Source organism: Peromyscus maniculatus, chromosome 4 (genome assembly GCF_049852395.1).
Source record: "Peromyscus maniculatus bairdii isolate BWxNUB_F1_BW_parent chromosome 4, HU_Pman_BW_mat_3.1, whole genome shotgun sequence".
NCBI lineage: Eukaryota > Metazoa > Chordata > Mammalia > Rodentia > Cricetidae > Peromyscus > Peromyscus maniculatus.
Genome location: NC_134855.1, coordinates 64,351,053 through 64,364,398, shown reverse-complemented (window position 1 = coordinate 64,364,398; position 13,346 = coordinate 64,351,053). Strand labels below are relative to the sequence as shown.

The 13,346-nt window shown below is 33.4% G+C and overlaps 1 protein-coding gene and 1 long non-coding RNA gene across 2 annotated transcripts; both read right to left on the bottom strand.

Moving 5' to 3' along the window:
* Nucleotides 1-1,639: 1,639 nt before the first annotated feature.
* LOC121829080 (uncharacterized) lies at nt 1,640-3,966 on the bottom strand. The gene is made up of 2 exons (XR_006071863.2): nt 3,805-3,966; nt 1,640-1,853 (listed from the first exon to the last, which is right to left on the bottom strand). It is a non-coding gene; the product is annotated as an uncharacterized LOC121829080 (long non-coding RNA).
* A 527-nt stretch (nt 3,967-4,493) lies between these two features.
* Nucleotides 4,494-5,450, bottom strand: LOC102909422 (olfactory receptor 10AG1-like). The gene has a single exon (XM_006989732.2). The coding sequence runs from the start codon at nt 5,448-5,450 to the stop codon at nt 4,494-4,496; it is 957 nt and encodes a 318-aa protein (XP_006989794.2).
* Nucleotides 5,451-13,346: the final 7,896 nt, after the last annotated feature.

Here is a 13,346-nt window from a genome sequence, read left to right as displayed (position 1 = left end):
CAGCAATTCAAAAGCTGAGGCAGGAGGATTGCGAGTTCGAAGCCATCTAAGGCTTCATAGTAAGATTTTGTTTCTTATACTTTTGGTTGTGAGCCTAGACTTTAACGGCTGAGCTATTCCTCCAGCCCAATTTTATAATTAATTTAATTATATGAGCAAGAGATATTGAGACCATGATTAGAAAAGCACAGGGACAAATAGCCAAACTAGTGGAAATACATGAACTATGAACCAAGAGCTGAGGAGCCCCCATGGAACTGGATCAGGCCCTTGGATAATGAGACAGTTGATTAGCTTGAACTGTTTGGGAGGCCCCCAGGCAGTGGGACTGTGACCTGTCCTTAGTTCCTGAGCTGGCTTTTTGGAACCTAGGGCCTATGCTGGGACACTTTGCTCAGCCTAGGTGAAGGAAGGAGGGGACTGGACCTGCCTCAACTGAATCTACCAGGTTGAGCTGAATCCCCAGGGGAGTTCTCCTTGCCTTGGATGAGTCGGGAATGCTGGGCTGGGGGGAGGGCAGGTGGGTGGGAGGAGGGAGGACAAGAGAATCCATGGCTGATATGTAAAATTAAATTATAAAATTTTAAAAAAAGCAAAAAAAAAAGATTTTGTTTCTAAGTAAATAAGTGAATGAATTAATAAGTTGAAATAGTGTTTTCACTTCTCAAAAAAGAAATAAAAAACAATGAAAACATCAGAAATTGGAAGCTATTTTATTTAATTTTATTAATTTATTTGAAGGCTGAGTCTTGTTTGTAGTATGGATGGACTGAGATCCCTATGTAGATTCATCAGACCTCAGAATTATGATAACCAGTCTGCTTCTGCCTCCCAGTCCTGAGAGTGGTGCTAAGCACCAATGCCCCTCACTGTACACACATTGTACATATTATATTAAGACATACTAACAAAATTCCAGATTTACAATGCAGTCATATAGATGACAGTAAATGCACAAGAGGTCTTGACATCATTTGCCAGGAATGAAATATTCAGTGTCCCCAAGTCATTCATCACATTAACTTTATTGTTCCAAAAATTATAGGAAGAAAGAATGAAGGAAAAGCTCTCTTTTCCCCCTTGGGTGTGTGAACTGGGTGTTATGCAGAATTTCCAGGAATGACCATCTATATAAAATGTAGATACATGATGATAGCAGTGAAGGTGAGAATAGACAGCTTCATTTCTATCTTTACTATATGTCGACAGCTAGGACTCATATTTATTAATCAGCAGTTGTGTTCAGGTGTCCCAGCTCGGAAATCCACCTACTTCCTGCTCATGTTCCTCAGTTAGGACTCTTAAGGTAGATCGTAAAGTAATATGAATAATTTCTTTAGACTCTCCAAATGTCACCATACATATACACATTGATGGGTCAAATTATAGCAGAGGAGAATTCTAGAACATTCCACCATATGCTATAATATTAATGCCGGACTAATATTTTATACAAGAGAAATTAAAATAAGTACTTTAGAATCATGAATCTTCATCATGAACCATGCATTATTTCATATTTAAAAACAATTTTGAGTAATATTTTCACTTTAACTATAGACATCATTATGTTTATAGAATACTAAATAATTCCTATTAGAATTTGCATTCGAATCATTACATAAAGATGATCAGCATCTTTATTTTTAAAAAGTTTTAGTTTTTATTTTTGTGTATAAGTGCATGCATGTGTTGCCATGGAGAGCAGTAGAGGACACTTGAGAATCTGGAGCTGGAGTTACAGGTGGTGTTAGCAAACTCATGTGGGTATGTGAATAAAATATCCAACATCTGGAAGAAGAGCAGCAAGAGCTGTTAAATGATGATCCAACGCTCCAGCTTCTGATAATAACCTGCCCCAAACAATAATAATAAATTGTTATTATTAATTATCATTATTATTTAAAACTGGAAGAGGAACAAATGTAAAAGGAGACATGTAAATGTCTCAAAATACTGTAAAGGGATCTAAGTCATAAAGCAAAGTGTAAAATCTTTAAGACAATCAAACTAGCCTCCACTAAAGGTTTAAGGAAGTGATGAGTTTAGCATTATTGTTTATGAGTTATGTGGAGTATATGAAATGGAACTTTATATGCCAGAAAATTCTTTGCAATGTTCAATGAAATATATTATATTTAGGACATTGACATGGGAAGACAAGATAAATCACAATTATTAACACTAAATATTAAATAAATATGCACTTATAACAATAATATTTTGGTAGTAATTAAGACTTTTTCTCAAATTTTGTAAAATTACATAAGCTAACTCGATGACATGGATTCCTAAAACCCATAAAATCTTACCAATTTAAAAGCAATAAATATTTTATATTAATTTAATGATATTTAGAGAGAAACAATTTGCAGCAAGTTAGAATGAGGTTGTACAGGTACTTTATAAAGCAACATCCCACTATAGGCTTCATCCTGAGAAGGACCACTCATGACATTCCAGTCTTTCAGAAAAAGGAACAAACGCCAAATCCTCCCTTTGGTGTCACTCCCTATGGTAGGCAGCCAGTTCTCTATTGATAATGGACTTCACTGGACTTTTCCAATTTCATTTGAATGCTGTTCTTGTTAAAAGCAGATATTACTCCTACCCAAATATTTTTTTTTAGTTTATTGGACACATTGAGAATATAGGGATTTCTCAGTTTCTACTTTACAAGATTCTAATTGAAGTAAAGGGAGAGGTTATTTACTTTATGGATTTCTTTACTATATTTTTCTTAGTTTTATTTGTCTCCTGATGTAAATCATTCTACTACATTTGGATAAGAATATTGGTGGTTTATTCATTATTCTTTTTAACTTTACTTGTCATTTGGGGGATTGATACATACTTATGATGTCTTTATCTAGGCAAAAAGCAGTAACACACTGTGTTTTTTAGTCTTATTTAGGAATCTACAAATAAATGTGTTTAGAACTGGCTGATTTCACTAATTTACAAAAACCTTTGAAATCATGTTCAAATTCCACAATGTGTTGGATACCTAAATCTCACTGTTAGGTCAACATGTGTCTGAATTTATATTGTCCCTATGTAAAACCTTTTTTTAGGCAAGAACAGAATACTAAAAGTTCAGGCTTAATTATATGAATAAGAAGACAGAAATATCACCAGGAAGTCTCCTAACTATCAGAGAATCTATACCCATGGAGTTTAGAAATATGGTTGCCTAAACAAATACAACACCAGTAGAAAAGGTATCATAGAGGAGGAAAATTCATGGGGCCTCAAACATAGACAAAGAACTAGAGGTAACTAAGGAATGCTGAGAGAATGAGAAAGTCTTCTCCAATGAAGAACAAACACATTGTTATCCAACAGCAGGTGGTCAGCCATGAAATCATACAAGTCAATTTACGTAAACTGAACAAGTTGTGTGTGCATATATGTATATGATGTGTATGTAATGGTGTGTGTGTGACAACAGGAAAAAGAATAGAGGGCATGAATATGAATAACACACATAATAGGAATGGTTGGAGGGAGGAAAGCAAAGGGGGAAAACAATGTGAATATATTTTAATTTCAAAAAGAAAAAATATTTTAAAAGAAGTTATTACTGACTGCTACATTCACAATGAACACATTTTCTATTTGCTTTTATTTAAACCATGTTACAAAAAACAAACTGCTATACCCATTTTACTACCTGAGGAAATACACTTCAAACAAAAACCAATCAGAACAGATATAATATATATTATATGCTATCTAAGGAAAAATCAACCAAGAAGATATTACAATGCTAAATAACTCAGCAACAAACACCAGGTCACGCACATTCATAAAAGGAACACTATTACAGCTACAATCACATAGTACCCTTCACACAGTGAGAGTAGGTGTCTTCAGTAATTCACTCTTGCCAAGAGACACATTACCCTGACAAAATATAAACTTGGAAATTCTGGAACTAAATGACATCATAAACTAAGTGGAGAGCAGCTTTCACTCAAACACAGTATAAAATACCTTTTCGGCATCTCATGTAACTATTTCTAAAATTGTGTGTGTGTGTGTGTGTGTGTGTGTGTGTGTGTGTGTGTGTGTGTGTGTGAATTTATGGGAACATGTGTTCGCTAGCACTAGAAGTGTGAGGGCAAATAGAAATAGTAGGTACTCTCTGTGATATTGTGACTTCTAGAGATAATGTACAGGTCACCAGACACAGCAGCATATCAGAATATGTGCTACAATAAATCTGGTGATATTAATTATATCAAGTATTCTTTGGGAATGAGAGTTCACAATAAGTATACATGTAAAAATGAAGTGTATTTAATTTGGTAATATATATATATATATATCACAAAATATATTTTAAGAGATAAATGTCTCTCAACATCACAACTAAATTTTATTTTGTAGTAATCACTAGTGTAGAAAAGATAAGATACATAGTTTAAAAATAGATACCTCTGCAAACTTAATCATAGGCACGTGCAAATCCATATCTATAATATAAGCCATTATATTTTAGTAATTTGTTTGCATAAGAATTTTCTCAGTGCTACTATGATATCCTTGTTTCTTAGACTGTATACCAAGGGATTAAACATGGGAGTCACAACAGTATAGAAAAGAGAAAGCACTTTGTCAGTTCCACCTGAATGACTAGTATTGGATGTAAAATATGTAATCATAGCCGATCCAAAAAATAGTATCACAACTGCAAGATGAGATGAACAGGTGGAGAAGGCTTTGACTCGACTAGTGGCTGATGGCAATTTCAGGACTGTAGAGATGATTTTACTATAGGAAAAGACTATTAACAGAAATGGGACCAACACAAATATCACAGCACCTAGGAAAACCAACATTTCATTCATAAAGATGTCACCACAGGCTAGGTGAAGTATTGGGGGGATGTCACAGAAGAAGTGATTGATTTGGTTGGAACCACAAAATGAAAGAGAAAAAATCTGTGATGTCTGCCCTATCTGTGCTGGAATTCCACTGATCCAGCAGCCAATCACCAGTTGTGAACACACCCTTTGATTCATGACTAAAGGATAGTGCAGAGGGTTACAGATGGCCATATAACGGTCATAGGCCATGACAGCCAGGAGGAGGCACTCTGTGGCCCCCAGGATAAGAGTGCAGCACATTTGTATAGCGCAGGCAATGAAAGAGATGCTTCTTCTCTGGGTACTAAGATTGAAGACCATTCTGGGTAGAGTAATTGATACATAACATATCTCTAAAAAGGAAAAGTTGCCAAGAAAAAAATACATGGGGGTCTGAAGAGCGGAGTCTACCCTTGTGATGAGTACAATGAAGCCATTGCCCAGCAGAATAAAGGAATACATGACAATCAAGAGTCCAAATAGAAACCACTGGAGATGGGGAACATCTGAAAATCCCAGAAGAACAAACTCCTTCAGATTGGTTAGATTTCCTCCTTGTGGATTTTGTTGGTGGTTCATCTGTGAAGCAGATTCAGTCAGCATGGTTGTTTCATTTCCCTTTGGGTTAAGAGGCTTTTATCCTAACATCCAGTCATCTTGATTAGTTTTCGGTATCTGACCAATTGTGTCTAATGCACATGTATTACTGCTTATAAATTTTAGTTTTAGCTATTTTAGAACTCTGTATATTCCCTAAAATATCTTCAAAAATTAATGTGAACTTGTTTAGTTCTACAGCTCAGGCTACACTAAAACATGGTCTACACAGCAGAGACCTTGCACCACTGGAAACTCCTTCTGATAAATATGTCAACAGACATGTATTATCTCTGATACCATTTCTGACAATGCTTTTCTTGATCTAGAGAACTGGCTCAGCACTTATAAACACTGGTTCTTCTTAAAAAAGACCCAGGTTTGATCACCAGCACCCACATAGCAAATCACAACGGTAACTCCAGATTTGGGCTGATCTGAAACATATATTCTGACAAAACACTTACATATTTCAAGTAGAATTTTTAAAATGTTTAAAAGAAAATCCTTTTTTTACTTCATATAAATTATATTAGATTTTTTGGAAAAATATATCATTAGTATTTTCCAAATATAATTTTTAAAACAATTACTAGATATTTAAAATAAAATTGTCCCTAACCTAGTCCATAAGTTATATCTAACTGATAATCACTGTGAAAGAGAAAATTGTTTTCTCCAATGCAGTCTCACTGGATATACAAACCACTCTTTAGTGCAGACTCCATGATCAACAGCGGATGGCCAGCACAAAACAAACACAATGACATGTGGGGCAGTTCTTTGTCCCAAATGCTTTTTCATAACATTTTTTGTAAACCTTACAAATCTTTTGCATACATAATATGGATTCCAGTTTTTTTTTCAGAGCTTTCAGTGTGTGAATATATGGCTTTTATTATTTTTTTGGCTTGTTCCCTTTTGCTTGCTTGTTTGTTTTATCCTGTTCTGGTATGTATGTTCTTACTTTATCATATTTATTTTCATATTATTTTCTAAACGTTTGTTGTTTTCTAATGAGAGAATGAAAAGAAAAAGGTGTGAATTTGATTGAGAGGGTTTCAGGGAGGGGCAACCATAATCAGACTATATTATGTGGAGAAATCAAATTTCAATAAAAAAGAAAAAATGGGAAAATGTGAAATTGTACACATGAATGCCTTAGCAATACTATTGTTTATTTGTTTCTTCAAACATTTTATTATAATGGTTTTGTGACTAAAACCTTTAAAATACTGCCTGTTACCTAGCTTGAGCACTATAACACACTGTTATTTATTTCAAGGGTTCCTTTCATCTCATAATTTAATTTGGATGTATTTGCCTCATTTTTCACTTCATAATGACAAACTGCTTAACAATAATGACAGAAATTTCAGGATATCATGGTTTAAGAAGCATCTATCTGGATTATATTAAGTAGGGGTTTTAGAAGGTTCCATTCATTTTATCCAGCTTAGGAACACATTTCATATCAGTATGAAGGTAGGAGTACGGAGGAGGAAAGACAGGGCCCCTTGTGTAGAGGACACAGAGGTAGAGTCTGTAGTCATATGAAGCAAAGTCACTAGCTATCCTGTTAAACTCCCAGGACTCTGTGCACCATTGCAATTTTGAAGTTATTAAAACTTCAGTTGGTGGCCTTATACTGAAAATTATTTTCTTTCAAACCTTTTTCTTCAGGATCATAAATTTGGTGTGTTCAGAGGGTGTATTTTCACACAGTGACCAAGAGGTCCTCATTCACTGTAGCAGCTAAATTTGTACTTTTACAATCCTGAAGAAGATGATTTCTAAGAAATTTTATTTGCGATGATAACTGACTTCTCACTTAGGCCTATTCATCTTTCATCTCTACAACACTGTGCATTAGAACTTATTTATTAAAAAAAAGTGTAGTGACATAATTGTCAATAGAGAACAGAGTTCTACTGAAATGTGATGTAGTTGAATAGTTCTTCCACTTTCTTCTACTGTATAAGATACATTCTGGGTAGCATTTGGCCATGAATTGTTAAGGTATCCAATGACCTAGATTATAAAACAGCAGTATTGGAATTGTGAGAATTGCACCTCAATATAGGCAAAAATCTTGATGTAGTCATAGCACACATGTTATTACAAATGTTATCTATATTAGTTTTCTAATACTATGTTTAATTCTTCTGCATTTTCTAATTGTTTCAGCCAAAATGGATTAATAAAATTCAATCAAAGACATTCCCTCCCTTTGCTTAAAATTTATTTTGGAAATGAATGTCATTTCCTTGCTATGAGAAAACTTTAATGAAACCTTTAAAATCTGCCTGAAGGTGATACAGCAACGAATCTCTTTTTACAATTTTTTCCTTTCATTCACTTCTCCTTTATGTTTCTCCAATATCAGGACTTCTCATGGGAACCTTTTGTTGAAGTTTTCTCTATGCTTTAGTGTGAATTATATCACACAAATCATAAATGACATGTAGGAAAAGGTCCAGGACTATTTTACTACTTCAACCATGTTTTCTCTTTGGTAGTGGTACTCTGCATTTGTCTGATGCTCATTATGCCATTCAGGTTTGAACTAAAAATTCAGTTTAAAGGAATTTTTCACTCTAAAGCAGCAAACAATGATTAATATGGAGGAAAAGAACAATGAAATTCTCCTACATTGTGTTTTCAAGTGGCAATGATTAATATATTTTATTCTTATAAAATATTTCTAGATCTACTCACACTACAGTTTAAAGATATGCAATACTAAATATAGTTACTCAAATGACAATCTGACCAATGACTTATCTTCTGCTCTGGAGGAAATGAAGCTATAAAGAGGAGAAATTTACTCACTGTGTTATACTCAAATAATTTTTTTGGTAAATGTTTAATTTCTAATGTTTTTACCAATAAGAATGATGCCAGGGAATTTCTATTTTAATTTTCTCCTGTCTGAATAAATCTAAAGACTTAAAAGAATTTGTACCACTATTCTAAGTCATCAAAATATCAGACTTTGCACAATGTTCTTAGAGTGTATTTTGCTATGCATAAACTGTACTTCCTCTAATGAATTTAAGTAATGCCATTGATCTTAAAAAACTTTTCATTATATTGTATAGTATTTATTTCTGTGAATTTATTATGATTCTTTAAAAATAATTAGACTTGGATCACCATTATTATAAATTATTATAAATATATTACAGTTTAATTCTAAGACTCTGACTAAAAGATGATTAAGACTACATAAAGGAATATGCCACTTCTTTGTTAATTTGTTAGAATGTACTGCTTCAAAACGAAGTTTTCCATAAAATTACCTATACATCACAACATTATAATAGGTAAAGATTTCTCCATTTTCAAGTGGTTCAAAATCTGTTTTTACTATAACAATCACTATATAAATTATATTTATTTAATAAATCATACATTAACATTTAAATTAATTTGTTTTCTATAATATGTTAAAATTTGGAATACATTGATATTGAACTAAAATGGATTTCAGTATAAAATAAGTCATATTTACCTTTCTAATGCAGATTAATTTTGACTTTTTATCACCTTGACTTAATGTCTCGTTTATTTTAAGTGGAGTCACTTGTATTCTCAAACTTTGTCATCTTCTATTAAGGAATTTTGTGTCTGAAAGCCATCAAGTTCTCTTCGAATAAATGTCACTCTATCCCTCACCTGAACTCTGTCTACAGATCTAAATTTCTGTGCCAATGATTCTAAGGTTTGCTTATTTGCTTGTTTTATAATGTTTACTCCACCTTGACATTTAAATTGGTCTCCCAGTGGAATTGAAAGCACATTGTGGGTTTTTTTTTTTCCTAGACATGGACAGTTTACTGAGCAACACTGTGAGAGATAGTCCAAAATTAAAACCTTGGCAATAATTACCTAATTTGGCAAAATTTAAAGCTGTGATGTTCTCTATTATGAAGATACTATGTATAGCCTTGGTTCATAATAGACTGAGTCTGTGAGCATGTATTTTTTTTTTTCTTCAGTCAGTATACTATAATGGGTTCTGTATCCTGTATACCCTAACAGGATAGCCCGTGTTACAGTTTTTTTTTTTTTGTTTGTTTGTTTTTTGTTTTTGTTTTGTTTTTTGTTTTTTTCGATACTGGGTTTCTCTGTGTAGCTTTGCGCCTTTCCTGGAACTCACTTGGTAGCCCAGGCTGGCCTCGAACTCACAGAGATCCGCCTGCCTCTGCCTCCCGAGTGCTGGGATTAAAGGCATGCGCCACCACCGCCCGGCTCCTGTGTTACAGTTTTAACAAACAAAGTAATCTTTATTTAGGGTGAAATGAGAATCTAGAGTAAGACAAGCTGCAATAATGGAAAATCCCTGAGGAAAGGAATCTGTGTATTCCAAACTTCAGGCCCGAGAGTGACAATTATGACTAACATTATGTACCTTAAAAATCTTCATGAAGGGGGAAACAATATTGTCAAAATATTTCGCAATAAAAATGTTTAATAAAAAATCATTTTGAACAGTATCGTCAGTGGAGTTGTTAGGTTTCTAATATATCACAGCTTCATATTATTCATTAAATAGTGCTTTTAACAGTTTTGATGGTTATTACAAAATCATTTCTGATAATTTCTTACAGTACTATGAGAGCAAATAGCATTTGGTAAAGTTCATTACAAGTTGAGAAAGCATTAAAATGGTCATGGAAAGGTATTGAGGAGCAAATAGTTAGGCCTCATGTCGATTCAGGTGGGGCAGAGCTCAGGATGGCAGTGAGATGCCAGAGCTGATTATTTTAGGTGAACATCCAGAAGTTAGCTGATTTAAAGGAATTCCTGTGTCCTCAAAAGAACTATAGGAAGATGTGTTGATAGAGAATGAAATATTCGGCAAAACTACAAATATAAATGAGAATTATATAAAAAATTGGTGAGACAAATTTATAAAATTTATATATTTAAACAAAATGATTTAGACAACTGAATAAGCTCTGAGGAAAGAAATTAACTTTTATTAATAATTGATGCTATAACAAAATTAATTTTAACTTATATATAGTATTATATAGAACATAGAATATAAAATCATGAAATTATCTAATACTTTATTTTTAAATGACTACTACTCTAATCATATCTAAATCTTTAGAATACCAAATAAAAATAAAAAAGAAGCTACAAAATAAAATAATTCTGCAATGAATAAAATACTCATTTCACATTATGCACAATGTTAACAAATTTGAAAAAAAAACCTAAAATTCTTGTGTCAAGTAAAAAGCTATTTTTCTCTTAATAATAGAATTTTGCATGTCAAAAGAAATTCCAAAATATAACACACACACACACACACACACACACACACACACACACACACACACATATATATATATATATATATATATATATATATATTTCAATGACAGAAAAGAAGTTCAAATCCTGTAAATTTTGGGACACACACCTAACAGAATTAATTGTATAAATCTGAACACACACAGAGCTTACAATAATCTAAAATTCTTATATTACTTATATGAATTCTACATGAGGCTATAAAGCTAACATCAGTGAACCTAACCAAAGCTGTGTTCTTTGAGTCAATGGTTAAGCTGTACATGGATAAGAATATGCTTAATATCAAGACAAAGTTTCTCTATTTCTATACAGCAAACTTGATATGACCCATTCTGTAGTTTTCCTTATATGACTCTGCTTTTTGTATATATTCACCTCTTTCTTTCTCTTCTAAAGCATCAAACCAGCATGTCCATCAATAAAAAAATTGAAAATCGTAGTTTATTAGTCTCATTCTTTTAGAGGCATATTTATTATTGTTATCAATTGTATTTTTTTAAATCAATACAAAACATATTTGTTTACTTGGTTTCAATGGCCAATAGTATGTGGCCACAAGACAATCAACTGTATTGTTTTTTTCACCAAGAGCATGGAGTCATATTTCTCTTGTCTATGTCTATATTTATACATTTATACCTCTACTGTGTATCTAGCTATGTAGGCAACACTAGACCTTTTTCTCTCAATATCTGAATATGCACATAATATGATTATAGTACTACATGCATTTTAATTTTAGTTTGTTTTTCTATAAAAATTTATTCTTTGTATGTTGCTGGCTTGATCATCTGGTAATTTTCTATTGTTACCTCAATGATTAACTGACTCATGCTATGATGAGCCTTCTACTGTTGATCACTAACAGGGATGTTCTGAGACAAGTATTTGGTAAATGTCTAGTACAGATAGACTCTTTAAATGAGGCCAGACTATTTGTTAAAATATTGCCTCATTTCCCATGCCATCGTTGCATCAATTGTTTTCAGCTTTGTGTGTATGAATGTACCCTATTCAGTCTTTTTCTTATTTATTTAGTTTTTTTCCAAAAAAAGATGTTTTAATAATGATTTCTTCTCTCCAAGCTCCTCTCCTCTACTTTTCTTTATCACCCAACATTCTGCTTTCTCTATCTGTTTCTGTCTCACTATTCTTTGTTTCTCTCATGGAACAAAAACAAAACCGCACATAAATGCAAATCAAGTAAAAGACAAATAAAACAAGCAAAATACCAATTATGTAATAAAAAAATCTGACCACAGAGGAAAAAATAATTAAGTCCATTTTCTGTTGGTAAAACATACATGGGCATTAGGCCTTGCAGGGAATGCAACTAATAAACCCAGTGATATTCCTTAAGAGAAAATTGATTTTCACTTGGCTAACAGGCATCAACTTTAAAACACAAACTATAGAACCATAATATGACCAACAAGACAAGAGATATCTAAACAAAGAAATATGAGGCAAAAAAAATACCATTGTGTTTGTTTTCTGTTGAACAACTCAATGATGGGCAAGGGACCTATCCTGAAGTATTGCTGATATTCTCAGTGATACTTCATAAAGAAAGCTAATTTTTCCTTTACAAGTGGATCTCAGTTGCAGATATCTTCTTTGTTAGGGATGGGAACTCATGTCTACTTTCTACTTTTCAGCACAGGGGCTTCATCTATCATGAGCCTGTGGAGACCTTGAGCGTGATGCAACAGTATCTGTGACTTCATTTGTGCCTCAATCTTGTTTTGTCTGGAGAGTGTAGTTTCCTTGGAGTCATCCATCCCCTCTAGCTCGGACTCTAGCTTCCTCTTCTGCATAGTTTCGGTGCCCTGAGGGGAGGAATGTTCTGAAGCCATCAATTTAGGACTAAGTGTTACAAAGTCTCTCATTCTCTGTGGGTCTCTGTGCTAGTTCCCACCTACTTCAAGAGGAAGCTTCTCAGGAGATGGATGCGCAAGGCACAGGTCCAAGGATATAGCAGATTGTCATAAGGAATCATTTTATTTCTATGATCCTTTAACAGAATAAATAGAATTTAGTTTTCCCCTAGGCCCGTGGTCTAGCTAGTCTTAGAATTTTGGTAACCCAAGCAGAGTTAGACATGGGTTCTTCCTCATAGTGGTGAATTTTAAACCCAACCTAGAGTGGTTTGTACTTCTACATATGTATAATACATACTGTAATTACTATTGCATCAGTGTATCTTAGAGGTCGGTCACCATTGTAGATCACAGGTTTTGTAGCTTGGTTGATAGTTATCTTTCTCCTCTGATAGTGTGTCTTCCAGTGAACTTTAGTCAGAAGGGAAAAGTTTCTATTTAGGCACCAGCTCAACTTCTTGGTGTTCCGTGATATAATTATTGTCTTTAGCAATAAGGCCTTACAATCAGTTTGTGGACAACAACCATTAGGATGAGTTGAATATTTCTTTAAGTATTTCTCAGTCATTTGTGTTTTATCTTTTGAGAAATTTCTGCTTAGTTCTGAACCCCTTTTTTAATTGAGCTATTTGTTTTCTGGATACAGAGTATTTTTAATAATTAATAA

Bases quoted from the DNA above. Each gene is read 5' to 3' on its own strand.
- LOC102909422 (XM_006989732.2), bottom strand. From the start codon at position 5,450: ATGAACCACCAACAAAATCCACAAGGAGGAAATCTAACCAATCTGAAG.